Source organism: Salmo salar, chromosome ssa10, assembly GCF_905237065.1.
Source record: "Salmo salar chromosome ssa10, Ssal_v3.1, whole genome shotgun sequence".
NCBI classification, from domain to species: domain Eukaryota; kingdom Metazoa; phylum Chordata; class Actinopteri; order Salmoniformes; family Salmonidae; genus Salmo; species Salmo salar.
Window position 1 is genome coordinate 121,376,474 of NC_059451.1, and position 23,856 is coordinate 121,400,329.

General features: G+C 43.0%; 1 protein-coding gene across 6 annotated transcripts in view; it reads left to right on the forward strand.

Annotated features, from left to right (window-relative positions):
* Positions 1-9,315: 9,315 nt before the first annotated feature.
* Positions 9,316-23,856, forward strand: part of tjp1b (tight junction protein 1b) — a 272,440-nt gene continuing 257,899 nt past the window's right edge. For all 6 annotated transcript variants that reach the window (XM_045688618.1, XM_045688620.1, XM_045688621.1 and 3 more), the window contains exon 1: positions 9,316-9,849. In XM_045688618.1, coding sequence (XP_045544574.1) covers positions 9,698-9,849 — 152 coding nt within the window. In that variant the 5' untranslated portion in view covers positions 9,316-9,697. The remainder of the gene's footprint in view (positions 9,850-23,856) is intronic.

A 23,856-nucleotide genomic window follows, 5' to 3' on the forward strand; every position in this document is an offset into this window, starting at 1 on the left:
TTTACCCGCTGCGCCTTGGTCCTATCCTTACAACGCCTATGACACTATTTGTCTGGCTAAAATGGCAAAACTAAAGCCTCATTATTTTCTGCTTAGTTTTCCAGAAAATATGTATCCTGTTGAAAGAGAGAAAATAAACTATTACCGACTTCTACTAGATCCAACTAATGTTTTCTAATTTATGAGGCATGGATTTGATCGATATATTCCATGTATTTTCTCTGTTATCAAAATAATTAAAGGGGGGAAATCAACAGGGAAGATTTATTACAAGGTGTGTCGCACGACGTGCTAGTGGAGTCGAACTAACCTTCCAGAAAGTTACATTAATTTCCAGAGAACTTATAGAGAGTCCCGATTGATTATTCCTTTTTTATACCATGGCTATAATTTAACATATTTACTGCTAGAAATGTGTTCATTTGCAAGTAGAAATGTATTCAACATCCACTGAAGTATCTAGCAAATGTACTATTGAGCTACAGTAGTTGTCTTGGTAACCAAAGAAATATATTTGTTAGTTAATAAGGAGAAGATAAACTGTAATGTCTCCCAGTCCGAGAAATTAGCTTTTACAATTATTAAAAATATATTATTCAACAATACCAATAATGTTTTCAATTCGACTTTTGTTTTCAAAAGCAGCTCAAACATTAAAACATGTCAGAATGAACTATAGCCATTGAATTCTACCGTGATGATATAACGTTACCTTGCGTTATATATTTAACCTGATAGAAAAGGAAGGATAGGAGAAAGAAAAAAAAACCGGCTTACGAAAATATTCAAATAATGATTTAAATATATTTTCAATAAAAACGTTATTTTGATTAATTTATTCAAACTATTTCATCCTTCCAGGAAATATAGTCCCGATACAAATCTGACACAAATCTAAGGCTGCTACCTAAACCAGCTGATCGTTAATTCTAGCGGTTTGGTTACCAGAGACACGAACCAGTCCTTAACTCTTTTTGTTCTGTACTGTATCTATCTATGGACGAAATCCACTCCTTCATTGTAAATGTTCCATTGCCACACACACAAAAAAAAAATATATATATATATAAATTGTTAACGTACAGTCAGTCACCTCAAACAATGCAGTCAGAATATCACCAAAGTAGCTGCATTTGTGTTTGTTTAAGTTGTTTTCTAGTGACATTTATTTGGATACATTCATAAGAATAAAAATGAGGCGTGATTTGGACCTGGCATAGAAAATGAGGTTCACTTGTCATGACACTGTCGTCCAGAAGAGCTAGCGGATCAACACAGCTACTACAGTAACTCAGTCACTTCAAACTGTCGCTGGAGACTAACTGCACTTCGTTTCGTTTGATGGCTACTTGTTTTTTTATAGACATTTCTTTGTTTAAATACATAAACATTTTGGCCAGCTGATTCATGATGTCAACTGGCTCAGAAAAGCTGCATGCCTCTCCACTATTGAAAACCAATTGCTGGTCTAAAAAGAAATGTGGGTTAACGTCTAGATGCTTTTTGTTGTAGTGTATAAATAGTTTGGCTGGGTTGATGAAACAATAGATTACACAGTGAGATGGAACAGAGTAAATAAGGCATTTCAACGTCATCGTTTTTAGCCCGTGGTAACTTGTGGAATAGACAGCAGCTGGAATGCGCGTTTAACCAATCAGTATCCAAGATTAGACCCAGCAGGTTCTAGAAAAGGAAAATAATGTGCATGATAAAGCGTCGTGGATTACAACCTCCCACGTCGTTCATTGCTTTCCATAGAAACCACAGATCCCCTTGTCGCTGATGCGTTTCGTAGTTGCAGCCACACTAGGCTAAAGGACGTGAACGGAGCGCGTACCTCGTGTACTAAATGATACCAGGTTACAATTTAAAATACTCTGTGCCTTTCTCCGCTGGGAGAGGACTACACACGAGTTATTATGCATGTATGAGCAATACATTGACACATCGAGTCCAAAATGTGAGGTTTGAAGAAAAAAAATAACAACGTTGTTTTCAATCCTCTGAAACGTCTCTTTAATAGAATGTACCGTTGATGCAACAAAACAACATACCTGAGTGAGTGGATAGTACCTAGAAACGGCTGATTGAACATCAGCGTCATATTCAATTAGCATCCCTGGTTAGCGGTGACATCAGAGACAGTATGTCCGTCCCAAATGACACACTATTCCCGATATAGTGCACTACTTTTGACCAGAGTCCTATAGAACCCTATTCCCTATATAGTGCACTGCTTTAGACCAGGACCCTATAGAACCCTATTCCCTATATAGTGCACTACTTTAGACCAGAGCCCTATAGAACCCTATTCCCTATGTAGTGCACTACTTTAGACCAGGACCCCTATAGAACCCTATTCCCTACATAGTGCACTACTTTTGACCAGGACCCCATAGAACCCTATTCCCTATATAGTGCACTACTTTTGACCAGGGCCCTACAGAACCCTATTCCATATATAGTGCACTACTTTAGACCAGAGCCCTATAGAACCCTATTCCCTATATATAGTGCACTACTTTAGACCAGAGCCCTATAGAACCCTATTCCCTATATATAGTGCACTACTTTAGACCAGAGCCTTATAGAACCCTATTCCCTATATATAGTGTACTACTTTAGACCAGGGCCCTATAGAACCCTATTCCCTATATATAGTGTACTACTTTAGACCAGGGCCCTATAGAACCCTATTCCCTATATAGTGCACTACTTTAGACCAGAGCCCTATAGAACCCTATTCCCTATATAGTGCACTACTTTAGACCAGAGCCCTATAGAACCCTATTCCCTATATATAGTGCACTACTTTAGACCAGGGCCCTATAGAACCCTATTCCCTATATAGTGCACTACTTTAGACCAGAGCCCTATAGAACCCTATATAGTGCACTACTTTAGACCAGAGCCCTATAGAACCCTATTCCCTATATATAGTGTACTACTTTAGACCAGGGCCCTATAGAACCCTATTCCCTATATATAATGCACTACTTTAGACCAGGGCCCTATAGAACCCTATTCCCTATATAGTGCACTACTTTAGACCAGGACCCTATAGAACCCTATTCCCTATATAGTGTACTACTTTAGACCAGCGCCCTATAGAACCCTATTCCCTATATAGTGCACTACTTTAGACCAGGGCCGACAGCCAAATTACTTGGAATGTCAGTGCGTATTATTAGTGTTTTTCTTTCGGAGCGGATAAATATTCATTCCTATTATCACATTAGCATTAGATGGTGTTGCCTGGAGTGACGGGTCTGTGACGCGTCTGGTACAGTAGGAAGAAATGACATCACGGGTGTAGGGAGCCAGCTGGCTGCCTTTCATTCCAAGGGAAAGGCCCCTCCCCTATGCCCTTGTTCACTCCCCATGTTCACCAGATCTGGGAAAGCTGGATAGATGTAAGCAACACTGTTGCTCCATGGAGTTTCTGTTGTATGGGCTCTGGTCTAAAGTAGTGCACTATATAGGGAATAGGGTTCTATAGGGCCCTGGTCTAAAGCAGTGCACTATATAGGGTTCAATAGGGCTCTGGTCTAAAGTAGTGCACTATATAGGTAATAGGGTTCTATAGGGCTCTGGTCTAAAGTAGTGCACTGTATAGAGAATAGGGTTCTATAGGGCTCTGGTCTAAAGTAGTGCACTATATAGGGAATAGGGTTCTATAGGGCTCTGGTCTAAAGTAGTGCACTATATAGGGAATAGGGTTCTATAGGGCTCTGGCCTAAAGTTGTGCACTATATAGTGAATAGGGTTCAATAGGGCCCTGGTCTAAAGTAGTGTACTACATAGGGAATACGGTTCTATAGGGCTCTGGTCTAAAGTAGTGCACTATATAGTGAATAGGGTTCAATAGGGCTCTGGCCTAAAGTAGTGCACTATATAGTGAATAGGGCTCTGGTCTAAAGTAGTGTACTACATAGGGAATAGGGTTCTATAGGGCCCTAGTCTAAAGTAGTGTACTACATAGTGAATAGGGTTCTATAGGGCTCTGGTCTAAAGTAGTGCACTATATAGGGAATAGGGTTCTATAGGGCCCTGGTCTAAAGTAGTGTACTACATAGGGAATACGGTTCTATAGGGCTCTGGTCTAAAGTAGTGTACTACATAGTGAATAGGGTTCTATAGGGCTCTGGTCTAAAGTAGTGTACTACATAGTGAATAGGGTTGCAATCAGTGGCTGCTGTGTGTTCAGCTTCCTTTTATGTCCTGGAGGCTTGAGGTCCTGGTGCCCGCTGGTGACCTGGACGAAGACGAAGACGAAGGAGAATAAGAACATATTAGGACAATTTTGACATTTCTGGTAAATTTGCTAACAATTTGCTCAACAAATGTTCAAGCCGTGTGCGTCATTATATTGTTGAGTGCTGCTGAGTTTATCAAATGCGATGTCCTTCAAATGCCACTTCATTCTTGGTTCACCTCACAATAGAGTGACAGTCATAGAAATGTAATCTCTAGAAAGGGCTTGGGAACCTTTGACAGGGATGATTTAACTTGAGATGGACTGTTCTACTCATGCGAGTTCTAGTTCTGAGATAAATAACTGTTTATCTACATTTTCCGTTAAGAGAGAGGGCAGAGTTTTTTTTTGTGTCCAACCAACTATTTAAAAGGTAATGAGATCCAGATCCAATGCTTGAATAACATTGGTTGAATAATTCACAAATGTGGCTCCGTAGTCCAATGCTCTGTAGTTGCTCTGTAGTCTAATGCTCTGTTGTTGCTCCATAGTCTAATGCTCTGTAGTTGCTCCATAGTCTAATGCTCTGTAGTTGCTCCATAGTCTAATGCTCTGTAGTTGCTCCGTAGTCTAATGCTCTGTAATTGCTCCATAGTCTAATGCTCTGTAGTTGCTCCATAGTCTAATGCTCTGTAGTTGCTCCATAGTCTAATGCTCTGTAGTTGCTCCATAGTCTAATGCTCTGTAGTTGCTCCATAGTGTAATGCTCTGTAGTTGCTACATAGTCTAATGCTCTGTAGTTGCTCCATAGTGTAATGCTCTGTAGTTGCTCCATAGTCTAATGCTCTGTAGTTGCTCCATAGTCTAATGCTCTGTAGTTGCTCCATAGTCTAATGCTCTGTAGTTGCTCCATAGTGTAATGCTCTGTAGTTGCTCCATAGTCTAATGCTCTGTAGTTGCTCCATAGTGTAATGCTCTGTAGTTGCTCCATAGTCTAATGCTCTGTAGTTGCTCCATAGTGTAATGCTCTGTAGTTGCTCCATAGTCTAATGCTCTGTAGTTGCTCCATAGTCTAATGCTCTGTAGTTGGTCCATAGTCTAATGCTCTGTAGTTGCTCCATAGTCTAATGCTCTGTTGTTGCTCCATAGTCTAATGCTCTGTAGTTGCTCCATAGTGTAATGCTCTGTAGTTGCTCCATAGTCTAATGCTCTGTAGTTGCTCCATAGTCTAATGCTCTGTAGTTGCTCCATAGTCTAATGCTCTGTAGTTGCTCCATAGACTAATGCTCTGTAGTTGCTCCATAGTGCAATGCTCTGTAGTTGCTCCATAGTGCAATGCTCTGTAGTTGCTCCATAGTGCAATGCTCTGTAGTTGCTCCGTAGTCTAATGCTCTGTAGTTGCTCCGTAGTCTAATGCTCTGTAGTTGCTCCATAGTCTAATGCTCTAGTTGCTCCATAGTCTAATGCTCTGTAGTTGCTCCATAGTCTAATGCTCTGTAGTTGCTCCATAGTGTAATGCTCTGTAGTTGCTCCATAGTCTAATGCTCTGTAGTTGCTCCATAGTGTAATGCTCTGTAGTTGCTCCATAGTCTAATGCTCTGTAGTTGCTCCATAGTCTAATGCTCTGTAGTTGCTCCATAGTCTAATGCTCTGTAGTTGCTCCATAGTGTAATGCTCTGTAGTTGCTCCATAGTCTAATGCTCTGTAGTTGCTCCATAGTCTAATGCTCTGTAGTTGCTCCATAGTCTAATGCTCTGTAGTTGCTCCATAGTCTAATGCTCTGTAGTTGCTCCATAGTCTAATGCTCTGTAGTTGCTCCATAGTGTAATGCTCTGTAGTTGCTCCATAGTCTAATGCTCTGTAGTTGCTCCATAGTGTAATGCTCTGTAGTTGCTCCATAGTCTAATGCTCTGTAGTTGCTCCATAGTCTAATGCTCTGTAGTTGCTCCATAGTCTAATGCTCTGTAGTTGCTCCATAGTGTAATGCTCTGTAGTTGCTCCATAGTCTAATGCTCTGTAGTTGCTCCATAGTCTAATGCTCTGTAGTTGCTCCATAGTCTAATGCTCTGTAGTTGCTCCATAGTGTAATGCTCTGTAGTTGCTCCATAGTCCAATGCTCTGTAGTTGCTCCATAGTCTAATGCTCTGTAGTTGCTCCATAGTCTAATGCTCTGTAGTTACTCCAGTGGTTCAGGATATCTAGAATATATAACAATAGAATACAACTTTTATGTTCATTAGCTAGACCGGAAATGTGTCATCTGACTATCCCAACACCCCCAAATACACTCATGTATTGAACACTTTGATAAGCAGGGGCACAACTTTGGTTTTACATTGGGGGGGGGGAGACGACATAATATACAGTACCAGTCAAAAGTTTCAACACACCTACTCATTCAAGGTTTTTCTTTATTTTTAATATTTTCTACATTGTCAAATAATAGTGAAGACATCAAAACTATGATGTAACACATATGGAATGAGGTAGTAACCAAAGAAGTGTTCAACAAATCAAAATATATTTTATATTTGAGATTGTTCCAAGTAGCCACCCTTTGCCTTGATGACAGCTTTACACACTCTTGGTATTCTCTCAACCAGCTTCATGAGGTAGTCACCTGGAATGCAAAGAGAAATGACAGTCATCATAATACTTTAAAACATGAAGGTAAGTTAATCCGAAAAATGTCAAGAACTTTGTTCAAGAAGTTTCTTCAAGTGCAGTCGCAAAAACCATCAAGCGCTATGATGAAACTGGCTCTCATGAGGACCGCCACAGGAAAGGAAGACCCAGAGTTACCTCTGCTGCAGAGGACAAGTTCATTATAGTTACCAGCCTCAGAAATTGCAGCCCAAATAAATGCTTCACAGAGTTCAAGAAACAGACACATCTCAACATCAACTGTTCAGAGGAGACTAGATGAATCAGGCCTTCATGGTCGAATTGCTGCAAAGAAACCACTACTAAAGGACACCGATAAGAAGAAGAGACTTGCTTGGACCAAGAAACACGACATTAGATGGACATCAGACCGGTGGAAATCTGTCCTTTGGTCTGATGAGTCCTAATTTGAGATATTTGGTTCCGACCTCTGTCTTTGTGAGACGCAGAGTAGGTGAACGGATGATCTCTGCATGTGTAGTTCCCACTGTGAAGCATGGAGGAGGAGGTGTGATGGTGCTTTGCTGGTGACACTGTCTGTGATTTATTTAGAATTCATGGCACACTTAACCAGCATGGCTACCACAGCATTCTGCAGCGATACGCTATCCCATCTGGTTTGCGCTATCATTTGTTTTTCAACAGGACTATGACCCAACAGACCTCCAGGCTGTGTAAGGGCTATTTGACCAAGAAGGAGAGTGATGGAATGCAGCATCAGATGACCTGGCCTCCACAATCACCCGACTTTAACCCAATTGAGAAGGTTTGGGATGAGTTGGACCGCAGAGTGAAGTAAAAGCAGCAACAAGTGCTAAGCATGTGTTGAAATTCCTTCAAGACTGTTGGAAAAGCATTCCAGGTGAAGCTGGTTGAGAGAATGTCAAGAGTGTGCAAAGCTGTCATCAAGGCAAAGGGTGGCCACTTTGACGAATCTAAAATCTAAACTATATTTTTATTTTGTCCTACATGATTACATGTGTTATTTCAGCGTCCCCAGTGAAAGTTGCGCTCCCGCTGTTAAAGTTGAGCCTTTACTTAAAGTAGAAGAAAAAAAAGGCTTCTTAAATAGTGTTCCTGGTTAGTCCTTCCCAAAGCCATATATTTAAATAAATACATACATAGCCATGGGTCTATCTATAGGGACTCTCCTAGTGGCAAAGTAATCCAGCTGCCTCCACCTGAAATGGTCGCTGTCCTCTGTCCAGTGGTGCTGAAACAGACCTGGAATACAGATGATGTCGCTGTCCTCTGTCCAGTGGTGCTGAAACAGACCTGGAATACAGATGATGTCGCTGTCCTCTGTCCAGTGGTGCTGAAACAGACCTGGAATACAGATGATGTCGCTGTCCTCTGTCCAGTGGTGCTGAAACAGACCTGGAATACAGATGATGTCGCTGTCCTCTGTCCAGTGGTGCTGAAACAGACCTGGAATACAGATGATGTCGCTGTCCTCTGTCCAGTGGTGCTGAAACAGACCTGGAATACAGATGATGTCGCTGTCCTCTGTCCAGTGGTGCTGAAACAGACCTGGAATACAGATGATGTCGCTGTCCTCTGTCCAGTGGTGCTGAAACAGACCTGGAATACAGATGATGTCACTGTCCTCTGTCCAGTGGTGCTGAAACAGACCTGGAATACAGATGATGTCGCTGTCCTCTGTCCAGTGGTGCTGCTCAGACCAAGAGAAGATAGACGTTGAAAATGGGCTGGAAGCCATTGGCAACTTTCCATTAGATTAGTGCAGGTTGGCTTAGTACAGGTTGGCTTAGTGCAGGTTGGCTTAGTGCAGGTTGGTTTAGTACAGGTTGGCTTAGTACAGGTTGGCTTAGTGCAGGTTGGTTTAGTGCAGGTTGGTTTAGTGCAGGTTGGCTTAGTACAGGTTGGTTTAGTGCAGGTTGGTTTAGTGCAGGTTGGTTTAGTGCAGGTTGGCTTAGTACAGGTTGGTTTAGTACAGGTTGGTTTAGTACAGGTTGGCTTAGTACAGGTTGGATTAGTACAGGTTGGCTTAGTGCAGGTTGGCTTAGTGCAGGTTGGCTTAGTGCAGGTTGGCTTAGTGCAGGTTGGCTTAGTACAGGTTGGTTTAGTACAGGTTGGCTTAGTGCAGGTTGGCTTAGTGCAGGTTGGTTTAGTACAGGTGCTGCACTGAAAAGTAGACTTCTTATGACTGGTTTGTCTATGTCACCAAAAATGATTGCAAATACTACGACATTTTGATCTTGTTTAGACTACTACTTACATGGAAAGTCATAAAATCCATGACGAGGGAAAAATTTTATGAGAGACGTTTAACTTTATGGGAAGGAGTAAAAAGGTTTAAAGTATCTCCGATGTTTGACCCCATAAGTAGATGCGACAAGAGAACATCCAGAAACCCACCCACCTTCCTCATTCCCTCCCACTGGCTCTCCCTGTGCCTCTGACTACACACAGCCTACACACACTCCCCACTACCTCACGATCGATCAGACGCTTCAAACAACGCCGCAACACTGAACGTTTTTCACAGACTTGTTTTCCAGCAAAGTGCCCGCGGTCCGGGGAGAAAGGAAGGAGAAAGATTTTAAAAATTATGTTTAAATCCTGACTAAAAAAATAATAATAATTGGGCGATCTATTCTGAGTGTTAAAACGATAAGATGAGAGTTGTCTTGGTACTGTCATTCTAGACATGGCTCTTAGCCGCGGTATGGCACCTTTCTCTCAGTTCCTCGGGGAGTGTTTCCCCTGTCAGTCCTTCACCGCTACTGGAAATGGCGTTGAGATGATGCTGAACAAGGAAGACGCAGTAAAGGCAGCCGCTGCCACGGAGTAAAATACTCCTCCTACCACTACTGTATGATTACCTGTGCTTTTCTTTGGGTTGGATTCATAGTAGCGGTGGACAATACCATGGTGAATTACCAGAAATATATTACTGTTATGCAGCTGGCTCTGGGGGTGACCTCATACAACAAAGAACATCATCTTCCACCCAGGAAATCGTTGTGGTGAGTATGAATATGACTTAGTGCTTCTTCTGCCTGCTGCAGCGGATGATTCAGAATCATTATGGGATGCCGCCAGCCAGACAGTTCAGGTTGATGGTCTGATCAGGGGCATTATTCTATAGCAGGGGGCGCCACGCTCCAAGCTATCGCCTCCGGCACATCCCTTTTATAATAAGAGGTGTGATGGTCGGAGAAGAAAACACTGGGTATCGTTATATGGTAGCTAACGGTAGGTCGAGCAGACTCAATCTGCAAGATTAGCATTTTGTGTTTCACTGTGATATATATTTCAGAAGCAAGTCCAGTGACAATCTTACCGCGTAGCCAGCCAGCCTGCCTCTCTCTCTCTCTCTCTCTCTCTCTCTCTCTCTCTCTCTCTCTCTCTGCACCATGTTGCAATCATTAGGCTACAACAACTCTAGGACTAGTCAATATGCTGTAGGCTATAGGTAAACTCTGCATGCTCTGAGTTTGCCTGCCTTCCAGCGTACGTGTGTGTGTATGTGCGTGCATTAATTCGTGCGCTAGGGGGGTAGGTGACAGGTTATTGCATAAAAAAACAAAAAAACTTTATAAAGCTATCCAAGTTGAGTGTGTTTGTTCAATGCATTATAGGATACTCGTTGTTATGTTTTCTCCTCTGTAATTTAATGCTTCCTGAATATGCTTTTTAAATTCATTCACAGTTCTGCTACTACTTTCTCATACACTTTCATTATCCTAACTAATTGCATTGTCATGTGTTGAATCCCCAATAACTCCCTCTACAGTAATGTAGGTAATTAATAAACATTTAAAACATGAAAAAATGAATTTTCCCTGTTTTTCTTTATTATTTTCCATTTTAAACTGAATTGCAGCTGAGGGACTAGTGCACTATTTAGGGAATAGGGCCTTGGTCAAAACTAGTGCACTATATAGGGAATAGGGCCTTGGTCAAAACTAGTGCACTATTTAGGGAATAGGGCCTTGGTCAAAACTAGTGCACTATATAGGGAATAGGGCCTTGGTCAAAACTAGTGCACTACATAGGGAATAGGGCCTTGGTCAAAACTAGTGCACTATATAGGGAATAGGGCCTTGGTCAAAACTAGTGCACTATTTAGGGAATAGGGCCTTGGTCAAAACTAGTGCACTATATAGGGAATAGGGCCTTGGTCAAAACTAGTGCACTACATAGGGAATAGGGCCTTGGTCAAAACTAGTGCACTATATAGGGAATAGGGTCTTGGTCAAAACTAGTGCACTATATATAGGGAATAGGAACTTTGTCAAAACTAGTGCACTATATAGGGAATAGGGCCTTGGTCAAAACTAGTGCACTATATAGGGAATAGGGCCTTGGTCAAAACTAGTGCACTACATAGGGAATAGGGCCTTGGTCAAAACTAGTGCACTATATAGGGAATAGGGTGTCATTTGGGATGCAAGCCTTTCCTCTCATCTCCATGAAACATTCTAATTCTAATTAATGAATTAACATTCTAATTCTAATTAATGAATTAACATTCTAATTCTAATTAATGAATTAACATTCTAATTCATACTCTATTCTTTCTGGGTGTTCTTGTGTCTTTCCATCCATTTCAATCAATGCGTCTGAAAATATAAGCGCTGACCTAGGATCTGTTTCGCCTTTTAGATCAGAATGAATCAGATTATATGGAAACAGGGGGGGGGCTGATCTTAGATCAATTACTCCTACTCTGAGACGCTTTATGAGTAATCCTCCCATCCTGTCCTGTCAAGCGTTGCTGTTCACCTTGTTGACCTCAGATCCTTCTTCTAATTGTAAGTCTTGCAGTATTTTTTTTATTTAAAAAAGCATCTCAGAGTATGAGTGCTGATCTAGAATCAGTCCATATAACGCTGTGATATATGATATAAAAGGCAAAACCGATCCAAGACCAACAGTCATTTTGAACCTGAAAAACTATCTGTCTTGTTAATTGTCACTCGGTCTTACAGTAAGCAGAATGGCTCAGTAGTCCGTACAGGAGCTGTGGATGGAGAAGGGTTTCTCTACTTACGACAGGATTACAATTACACTTTTAAAAGAAAAGAAGAGGGTTAATTGTCAGTCAATAGCCTCTTCAGCACACTGCCGTTGTTGTGTGTCTCTGTCTGACAAACGAAGACGTACAGTGGGAGATCATTTCCCCGATAATGCTGGGATACTTTGGCTTGGGTTCATTGGGGTTAGGCTTAAGTCAACACTCATTTCAAATAGAACAGATCAGAATAGCTTAGAATATAATCTTTTTTTTTTAAATAAAAGGTATATTTTACCCTTATTTTCCCAGGCAGTTCAATTAAGAACAAATTGTTATTTACAATAGAATTGAATATAATTGAATAGATTAGAATATAATTCAATAGATTAGAATATAATTCAATAGATTAGAATATAATTGAATAGATTAGAATATAGTTGGCGTGAAAGAGGAGAAAATAATGATGTGAGACTGTCTAACAGTGGGGACAACGACATGGCTATCTGATCTTGTTAATGTTCTGTACTAATTCATATTAGGATTAGAGACCATCCTTCCTTTCTGACTTCGTATGGTGTTACAGTAACATCCGCCGCACCACAACGCTCTTGTCCTGGTAACGTTCTGTACTAATTCATATTAGGATCTGTTCTGACTGATCTGTATCTCTTTCGTTGTCCTTCGTATATGGCGTTGTACTGTTACCATCGGTCTTATTCAACCTCCTCACACGTCCTGCTCTCTTAAAACCCAGTACTCCCACTCATCTAATGGTACAAGAACACATAGAAATATAATTACTAGAGTTGGGAAGAGAGAGAGAGAGAGAAAAAACGCCCTGTATGACTGGTGGTTCAGCCTCACGGGAACATTGACTTAAAATGGGATTGTCTGTTGTAGGAATTCTGTTTTTATTCATTAACCACAACTCCAATAACTAGAGAGGGATGATGTCACCACAAGCCATGCAGGGACCAACCATATAAATATAATTACTAGCATGGCGAAAGGCCCCTCAGACCACATTTTGTTACTTTACAGCCTTATTCTAAAATTGATTAAATTGTTTTTTCCCCTCATCAATCTACACACAATACCCCACAATGACATCACAATACCCCATGACATCACAATACCCCATAATGACATCACAATACCCCATAATGACAAGGCAAAAACTGGTTTTTAGAATTTTTAGCAAATTTATAAAAAAAAACAAAGAAAATATCATTTACATAAGTATTCAGACCCTTTACGCTGTACTTTGTTGAAGCACCTTTGTCAGCGATTACGGCGTTGAGTCTTCTTGGGTATGACGCTACAAGCTTGGCACATCTGTATTTGGGGAGTTTCTCCCATTATTCTCTGCAGATCCTCTCAAGTTCTGTCAGGTTTAATGGGGAGCGTTGCTGCACAACTATTTTCAGGTCTCTCCAGAGATGTTCGATCAGGTTCAAGTCCGGGCTCTAGCTGGGCCACTCAAAGACATTCAGAGACTTGTCCCGAAGCCTCTCCTGCGTTGTCTTGGCTGTGTGCTTAGGGTCGTTGTGCTGTTGGAACCTTCACCCCAGTCAAGTCCTGAGCGCTCTGGAGCAGGTTTTCACCAAGGATCTCTCTGTACTTTGCCCCGTTCATCTTTCCCTCGATCCTGAAAAACATCCCCACAACATGATGCTGCCACCACCATGCTTCACCGTAGGGATGGTGCCAGGTCTCATCCAGACATGAAGCTTGGCATTCAGGCTAAAGAGTTCAATCTTGGTGTCATCAGACCAGAGAATCTTGTTTCTCATGGTCTGAGAGTCTTTAGGTGCCTTTTGGCAAACTCCAAGCGGGCTGTCATGTGCCTTTTACTGAGGAGTGGCTTCTGTCTGGCCACTCTACCATAAAGGCCTGATTGGTGGAGGGCTGCAGAGATGGTTGTCCTTCTGGAAGGTTCTCCCATCTCCACAGAGGACCTCTGGAGCTCTGTCAGAGTGACCATCGGGTTCTTGGTCACTTCCCTGACCAAGGCCCTTCTCCCCCGATTGCTCAGTTTGGCCGGGCGGCCAGCTCTAGGAAGAGTCTTGGTGGTTCCAAACTTCTTCCATTTAAGAATGATGGAGGCCACTGTGTTCTTGGGAACCTTCAATGCTACAGAAATGTTTTGGTACCCTTCCCCAGATCTGTGCCTCGACACAATTCTGTCTCGGAGCTCAACGGACAACTCCTTCGACCTCATGGCTTGGTTTTTGCTCTGACATGCATTGTCAACTGTGGGACCTTAGACAGGTGTGTGTCTTTCCAAATCATGTCCAATCAATTGAATTTACCACAGGTGAACTCCAATCAAGTTGTAGAAACATTTTAAGGATGATCAATGGAAACAGGATGCACCTGAGCTAAATTTCGAGTCTCATAGCAAAGAGTCTGAATACTTATGTAAATAATACATTTTTAAATTTTTTTGTAAATGTGCAAATATTTCTAAAAACCTGTTTTCACTTTGTCATTATAGGGTATTGTGTGTAGATTGACGAGGAAATTGTTTTATTTAATCCATTTTAGCATAAGGCTGTAACATAACAAAATGTGGAAAAAGTGAAGGGGTCTGAATACTTTCCGGATGCATTGTAATATGATGGAAAGAAGCTTTAGATTTGGGACCAACTGCTCAACCTGTATCCCCATACAGCAGGGGTCTGGCTGGCATAGACCAACCATAGAAATATAATATATAGAACGGACCCCCCCCATGTCAGACTACTGCTGCTCTTCTCATTATCTGAAAGTCTTCTAAAGTCATTATATTTCTATAACCCATAACCAGAGAAGAAGAATGAAAAGTATTACTAGAACAGACCACCACCCTGATGCTTCTCATGCAGCTGTAGCTCCAGCAGTAAGGGCTCAGTCCATATGCAGCAGCTCTTTATCTCTAGGCCTGTTTAGCTAATCATATTCCTTAGGCATATCCTTATTAACCTAATTTTTCCCCCGGGCCAGAGAGGAGAGGAACAGGGGGATCTGGGACAGAGAGGAGAGGAGAGGAACAGGGGGATCTGGGACAGAGAGGAGAGGAGAGGAACAGGGGGATCTGGGACAGAGAGGAGAGGAGAGGAACAGGGGGATCTGGGACAGAGAGGAGAGGAACAGGGGGCTCTGGGACAGAGAGGAGAGGAGAGGAACAGGGGGATCTGGGACAGAGGAGAGGAGAGGAACAGGGGGCTCTGAGACAGAGAGGAGAGGAGAGGAACAGGGGGATCTGGGACAGAGAGGAGAAGAGAGGAACAGGGGGATCTGGGACAGAGAGGAGAGGTACAGGGGGATCTGGGACAGAGGAGAGGAGAGGAACAGGGGGCTCTGGGACAGAGAGGAGAGGAGAGGAACAGGGGGATCTGGGACAGAGAGGAGAGGAGAGGAACAGGGGGATCTGGGACAGAGAGGAGAGGAGAGGAACAGGGGGATCTGGGACAGAGAGGAGAGGAGAGGAACAGGGGGCTCTGGGACAGAGAGGTGAGGAGAGGAACAGGGGGATCTGGGACAGAGAGGAGAGGAACAGGGGGATCTGGGACAGAGAGGAGAGGAGAGGAACAGGGGGATCTGGGACAGAGAGGAGAGGAGAGGAACAGGGGGATCTGGGACAGAGAGGAGAGGAGAGGAACAGGGGGATCTGGGACAGAGAGGAGAGGAGAGGAAAGGGGGATCTGGGACAGAGAGGAGAGGAGAGGAACAGGGGGATCTGGGACAGAGAGGAGAAGAGAGGAACAGGGGGCTCTGAGACAGAGAGGAGAGGAACAGGGGATCTGGGACAGAGAGGAGAGGAACAGGGGATCTGGGACAGAGAGGAGAGGAGAGGAACAGGGGGATCTGGGACAGAGAGGTGAGGAACAGGGGGATCTGGGACAGAGGAGAGGGACAGGGGGATCTGAGACAGAGAGGAGAGGAGAGGAACAGGGGGATCTGGGACAGAGAGGAGAGGAACAGGGGGATCTGGGACAGAGGAGAGGAGAGGAACAGGGGGATCTGGGACAGAGGAGAGGAGAGGAACAGGGGCATCTGGGACAGAGAGGAGAGGAGAGGAACAGGGGGATCTGGGACAGAGGAGAGGAGAGGAACAGGGGGATCTGGGACAGAGGAGAGGAGAGGAACAGGGGCATCTGGGACAGAGAGGAGCGGAGAGGAACAGGGGGATCTGGGACAGAGAGGAGAGGAGAGGAACAGGGGGATCTGAGACAGAGAGGAGAGGAGAGGAACAGGGGGATCTGGGACAGAGGAGAGGAGAGGAACAGGGGGATCTGAGACAGAGAGGAGAGGAACAGGGGGATCTGGGACAGAGGAGAGGAGAGGAACATGGGGATCTGAGACAGAGAGGAGAGGAGAGGAACAGGGGGATCTGGGACAGAGAGGAGAGGAGAGGAACAGGGGGATCTGGGACAGAGAGGAGAGGAGAGGAACAGGGGGATCTGGGACAGAGAGGAGAGGAGAGGAACAGGGGGATCTGGGACAGAGAGGAGAGGAGAGGAAATGGGGGCTACCACTACTACCACTGTAGTACTGTTACAGACCCAACCTAATGATACGGGTTAACTACCATTAGAGTTGTGTTGTTCTGTGACCTTGATTAAATAAAACCTTCCTGTGGATCTTAAGCCGAATAAAACACAACTTCCTGTGTCCAGATGACTGCTGCCCAACACTGGGTCCCGACCCTCAGTTTGGAAAGTACTGTTGGCTCTATGTTCTACCTGTCCAGTCACTTGGGTTGACTGTAAAACCCCATGTCCTTCCTGTAAATCATTAGATCTGTTTCTGAATAAACAATAGCATCAGAGTGTGTTCTTCGCTGCCCGTTGGTTACATCGTCACCGAGGTCAAACTGAGGGCAGTTGGTTGAAATATATTCAGGTTGGTGCAACATTGTGAGATTTGTTTTGTAAGGTGAAAGAAGAGGTGATTTTAGCACCTGGTTGGTGATAGTATCTGGCCACGGAGCTGCGATCAACTTGTTTTTGTAAGGTAAAGTATAATGGTGTTGTCCCTAACGGGGTGCAACAACCTCACCATAACCCTCACCAACCTCAACAACCTCAACAACCTCACCATAACCCTCAACAACCTCACCATAACCCTCAACAACATCACCATAACCCTCAACAACCTCACCATAACCCTCAACAACCTCACCATAACCCTCACCAACCTCAACAACCTCAACAACCTCAACAACCTCCCCATAACCCTCAACAACATCACCATAACCCTCAACAACCTCACCATAACCCTCAACAACCTCAACAACCTCCCCATAACCCTCACCAACCTCACCATAACCCTCAACAACCTCACCATAACCCTCACCAACCTCAACAACCTCCCCATAAACCTCAACCTCACCATAACCCTCCCCATAAACCTCAACAGCCTCACCAACCTCAACAAACTCAACAACCTCCCCATAAACCTCAACAACCTCAACAGCCATACCATAAACCTCAACAACCTCAACAGCCTCACCATAAACCTCAACAATCTCAACAACCTCAACAACCTCAACAACCTCCCCATAAACCTCAACAACCTCAACAACCATACCATAAACCTCAACAACCTCCCCATAAACCTCAACAACCTCAACAACCATACCATAAACCTCAACAACCTCCCCATAAACCTCAACAACCTCAACAACCTCCCCATAAACCTCAACCTCAACAGCCATACCATAAACCTCAACAACCTCAACAGCCATACCATAAACCTCAACAACCTCAACAGCCATACCATAAACCTCAACAACCTCAACAACTTCACCATAAACCTCAAGAACCTCAACAACCTCAACAACCTCCCCATAAACCTCAACAACCTCAACAACCTCCCCATAAACCTCAACAACCTCCCCATAAACCTCAACAACCTCAACAACCTCCCCATAAACCTCAACAATCTCCCCATAAACCTCAACAACTTCAACAACCTCAACAACCTCAACAACCTCAATAACCTCCCCATAAACCTCAACCTCAACACCTCACCAACCTCAACAACTTCACCATAAAACCTCAACTACCTCACCATAAATGTCATTGTACATCGTTTTGCATAACTTGCCAACACTTACAAAAAAATCTACAAAAAATGTTAAGTGGGTATAAGGCAATTTAGTCACAGGAAATGTTAGATACATCCACTGGAATATTGTTTTATTGAACTAGGGCAAGTCAATTAAGAACAAATTCTTATTTACAATGACGGCCTACTCCCAGCCACACCCGGACGACATTGCGCACCACCGTATGGCACTCCCAATCCACAGCCGGATTGTGATACAGCCTGGATTCAAACCAGGGATTGTAGTGACACCTCTTGCACTGAGATGCAGTGCCTTTAGATCGCTGCGCCGCTCGGGAGCCCCTATGTGAAAAGCTTCGTAAGATGTTTTAGAAGGTAGAAGCTTAGATGACGTGTTATATTCACTCTGAGGCGGTGTCTTGATGGGATGTTGTCTTCCTAACGTTAAATCGCTGACTAATTAGTAGTAGAAACCGTTAATAGCATCCCCTAGTACCAAGAGGAAGGTGGTATTGCAGCAGAATGTATTATTCATTACATGCAGACCACGCAGTAACGCGCAGTACATACAGAACTACATTGTGCATGGTTGCTGCGGCGATATTAAATGGTCGACTAGATCAAAGTACATAGTTTAGAGCGATGAGCATTATACACTGAACAAAAAAATATATAAAACGTAACATGAAACAATTTCAAAGATTTTACCGAGTTACAGTTCATAAAAAGGAAATCCGTCAATAGAAATAAATTCATTAGGTCCTAATCTATGGATTTCACATGACTGGGTAGGGGAGCAGCCGTGTCTGATTGGCTGGGCCTGGGAGGGCTTGGGCCCACCCTCTGGGAAGCCAGGCCCAGCCAATCAGAATTAGTTTTCCCCCACAATAGGGCTTTTCCCCACTTCAGACGATCCCGCAGGTGAAGACAGATGCGGAGGCTCTGCGGTGGTGTGGTCCCACGTGGTCTGTGGTTGTGAGGCCGGTTGGACGTACTGCCAAATTCTCTAAAACAACATTGGAGGCGGCTTATGGTAGAGAAATTAACATTACATTCTCTGGTAACAGCTCTGATGGACATTCCTGCAGTCAGCATGCCAATTGCACGCTCCCTCAAAACTTGAGACACCTGTGGCATTGTGTTGTGCACATTTTAGAGTGGCCTTTAATTGTCCCCAGCACAAGGTGCACCTGTGTAATAATCATGCTGTTTAATCAGCTTCTTGATATGCCACACCTGTCAGGTGGATTAATTATATTGGCAATGGAGAAACGCTCACTAACAAGGATGTAAACAAATTTGTGTTAAAAAATTTAGAGAAATTTGTGGGGCGTGCCTGTGTGTGTGCATGCCTGGGTGAGGAAATTGGTTTTGCAGCAGAATTAGAATCATTATCATACAAATACTTTACATTAAAACACATACGGGACACATTAAACATGTTAAAACATATAAAGTACTTTCCTACATACATTGCCCATGGTTGTAGGGTTCTGGGGACTACATTAAACATTAGACTAAGTTACAGTACTGATTGTGTTGAGTGCAAGTTTAGTTTAGAGTCTGCATTATACAGTGTTTAATGTGTGGATATTAACTTGCGGTGCCTTATACACAGGGTTGCCAGGACAAGCTAAAATTTCGAACCCAACGACCACTCAAAACCTGCCCAAAAGGCCTGAAAACTAGCAGGGGAAAAAATGTTTTGCAAAGCAAGAGAGGAGTTGACATATCTATACAATTAACCCTTGTTTCCACGACATTAACGAGCCAATTAGAAAGGAACTTAATAGTAACTTGTAACAACGTTAGAAGATAAATTCGGGTTTCCTCAAAATAATAATTATTGCGAACTATGACATGACGTAATAATAAAGGAATTTGAATATGTGACAAAAGAAAATATAATTTGCCCTGATTAAACTCGTCAGGTCATTTACCACCATTGGATGTTGATTTAACTCGTTTGACTGCTATGATATAAGCAATAAGGCACGAGGGGGTTGTGGTATATGGCCAATATACCACGGCTAAGGGCTGTCCTTATGCACGACGCAACTCCGCGTCCTTATGCACGACGCAACTCCGCGTTGATCGTGCGTAAGGACAGCCCTTAGCCGTGGTATATTGGCCACATACCACAAACCCCCGGGTTGCCTTATTGCTATTATAAACTGGTTACCAATGTAATTAGAACAGTAAAAAGTAATGTTCTGTCATACCCCATGGTATATGATCTGATATACCACAGATTTCAGCCAATCAGCATTGAGGGCTCGAACCAGGTTTATAATTGTAAATAAATCCCCTTTGCGCATGTGCGTAACTACAGCTAAATTCCCGACAGCAGAGTTTGAGTGATGAAAGTTGGACAGAGGATCTCGAAGTCTCTGAGCAAGAAATACATAAATAAACTTTACCAAAATAAATGAATGTTAGTCTACTTTCGGGTAATTGTTCTGTTATTATGTGCCAGATGCTAAGACTACAATCCGTTATAAAATGGCCCGTTTGCGAGATTGACTTGTCATTTCAATAGGCAACAGACTAAAATCTGGGTTTATTATTTTAATGGCATTTTTTTTTCTCCATAGTTTAAGGCAGGTAGCCTATAGACCCTGATAGGCCTACATCTCATTTCAGATAGACGACAGTAGCCTAAACAATATGTAGTCCCGTGTGGCTCAGTTGGTAGAACATGGTGTTTGCATTGCCAGGGTTGTGGGTTCGATTCCCACGGGGGACCAGTACGAAAAAAAAGAAGCTTTTTTTTTAATTAATTTTTTTTTAATGTAGGAAATGTATGCATTCACTACTGTAAGTTGCTCTGGATAAGAGCGTCTGCTAAATGACTAAAATGTTAAATTTAGGCTAGATGTAAACTGCGTCATTTAGCAGCTTGCCTAGTTCAGTTAACAGACTCATTTATTCAACATGAATAGCGAGGCGATTTCGCAGTAAGAAGTGCTTGTGTTTAACCCCAAATAGCCTGCTGGAATAGGCTACTGAGGATGAAAGGTCATAATTTAAATCTCTGAATTAAATATGAATAATATGTATATGAACTGAATATGTGTGTCAACAACAGCCAGTGTTTATTTTGGGGGGAATTTATTTGACCTGTAGCCTCGTCTGACTACTGTTACCGTCAATCTAATGCGTTCATAATAACACAAGGCTAAAACAACAACAATAAACGGGAGTTTACAGGCTATTTATTAAATAGGTTTGCCAGCTTCAGGTAGGCTACACAACTGGCACAAATTGATTTGCAATGACTCCAGTGATATCGTCATTTCAACATATTTATCGTATCAAATGGTAGCCTACAATGGCATATAAATGAATAGGCTACTTGATGACCAACAGAGGCAAATGTATCATTCTCCACATTTACCCCAATGTCAGTTTCATTGAGGTCTTTTCCCTATAAAACGAACCACAAAAGAGAGTTCCGTAACTTCCATTTAAAATGGCCCCTGGGGCAGCCTCTGAGACCCAAGAACCAGGCATGCATAAAGCCCTTCGCTTGATACCGTTTTCTTTTTAAGCTGTCAACATTATAATGCGGTTTAAACCACCTCTGAACGTTATGTAATGCGCTCTAGTGCGACCAAAGTCCTTTCCCACTGTTTTGTCTGCGTTATTTCTTGATGTGCATCAGTTACATTTAAAAACATTTTAAAACATTTTAGTCATTTAGCAGACGCTCTTATCCAGAGCGACTTACAGTAGTGAATGCATACATTTCCCCCCCAAAAAATTTTTTTGTACTCGTCCCCTGTGGGAATCAAACCCACAAGCCTGGCGTTGCAAACACCATGCTCTACCAACTGAGCCACACGGGACCTAGAGTAATAAGTAATAAGTTCTAGAGTAATAATATGTTTTATGGGAAAACGTTTGGGAAATAGAAGTCTCTATAATGACAATCTAAAATAGCTTTACCAACAACTTGTAAAACGTCATCACAACTTGCAGAGCTCTCCTCTCGCTCACGTGACTCAGCCACTAACTGTCTGGTCTCTCCACACCCAGACACCCCCCTCTGGTCCTCCCCATCACTCAGCCACTAAGTGTCTGGTCTCTCCACACCCAGACACCCCCCTCTGGTCCTCCCCATCACTCAGCCACTAACTGTCTGGTCTCTCCACACCCAGACACCCCCCTCTGGTCCTCCCCATCACTCAGCCACTAACTGTCTGGTCTCTCCACACCCAGACACCCCCCTCTGGTCCTCCCCATCACTCAGCCACTAACTGTCTGGTCTCTCCACACCCAGACACCCCCCTCTGGTCCTCCCCATCACTCAGCCACTAACTGTCTGGTCTCTCCACACCCAGACACCCCCCTCTGGTCCTCCCCATCACTCAGCCACAGCCCGCCTCACTGCCTGACAGTCAGCAGCAGGTCACAGTGAAGTATATATATTTGTAAGAGAAATGCCATGGCGGCCGCGGTGCAACATAGAAATAGCCCCAAAAAAACACAACCAAGCGGCCAACAAAAAAAAAATCCCACAGGACATCGTCTTCAAAGTAGCGCAATTTTGACGGGGAAAACCGCAAACGTTTACACACTGTTTATACATAGTTTCATGTGTTTATGTGTTTATGTGTTTACAACACCGGTCCAATCCAAGCACTGCCTCAGATCTCTGGCTGCTCTACCTGGACATGTTGACAGAGTAAACTCCCACGCCTTAATAACCCTTTACTCTCATAGGAAATTGACTATATGTTAAGGTTAAATTGAAATGTTTAATACAGAAGAAGCCTTCCCTGTGGCTCAGTTGGTAGAGCATGGTGTGTGCAACGCCAGGGTTGTGGGTTCAATTCCCATGGGGAGCCAGTTCAAAAAAACGCATGAAATGTATGCATTCATTATTGTAAGTCTCTCTGGATAAGAGTGTCTGCTAAATAACTAAAATGTAAATGTAAGTAGGAAGTGCATAACCATGGTAACAATTGAAAGGGAACAGTTTGGAGATTATGAGAGAACACAACTGAATCAAACATTACACTGTTTTGATTTACATTTACTGTACTTTTCATTTGTTGATAACAAAATCTGAACATATTTTGGAAACATTCAGTAACACGATGAGAATATTCTTGTAAAATGTGGGGGTAGGTGCAACATAAGGGTTTAACTGAGAGGACTACCTGATGTTTCCACGTGGTCACACACCTCTCCAAAGTGGACACACTTCCTAATGCACTTTTATGCCTCTAAAGAAGAGTCTTGATCTATACAGTGTGTTTCACCAGCTCTCCTCTCTGTACCGTTGAGGAACTAGAGTTGTTTAGTTTGGAACACAACCCTGCTTTCCCCGCCATCACACAATTACTGTTGTCGTTTACGCTATCCAGAAACGGTCCGTTTCGTAAATCACAATCTGGGTCAGAGTGGACGTGATTTAAAGGCTTGTTCTATTGCCCGACATGACTAGCCAAGTTATAAAATACCATCTTACAGTGTTAATCTTTCACAAGGCAATTCAGAGAAACAGATCGTTATTTTGACGTGCATAGAAAGGATACGTCAAATCAAATCAAACTTTATTTGTCATATGCGCCGAATACAGCAAGTGTAGACTTTACCGTAAAATGCTTACTTATACAAGAACTTAAACCAACAGTGCAGTTCAAGAAAGAGTTCAAAAATATATTTACCAAATAAACTAAAGTAAAAAATAATAAAAAGTAACACAATAAAATAACAATAACGAGGCTATATACAGGGGGTACTGGTACAGAGTCAATGTGGAGGCTATATACAGGAGGTACTGGTACAGAGTCAATGTGGAGGCTATATACAGGGTATTACGCTACAGAGTCAATGTGGAGGCTATATACAGGGGGTACCGGTACAGAGTCAATGTGGAGGCTATATACAGGGGGTACCGGTACAGAGTCAATGTGGAGGCTATATACAAGGGGTACCGGTACAGAGTCAA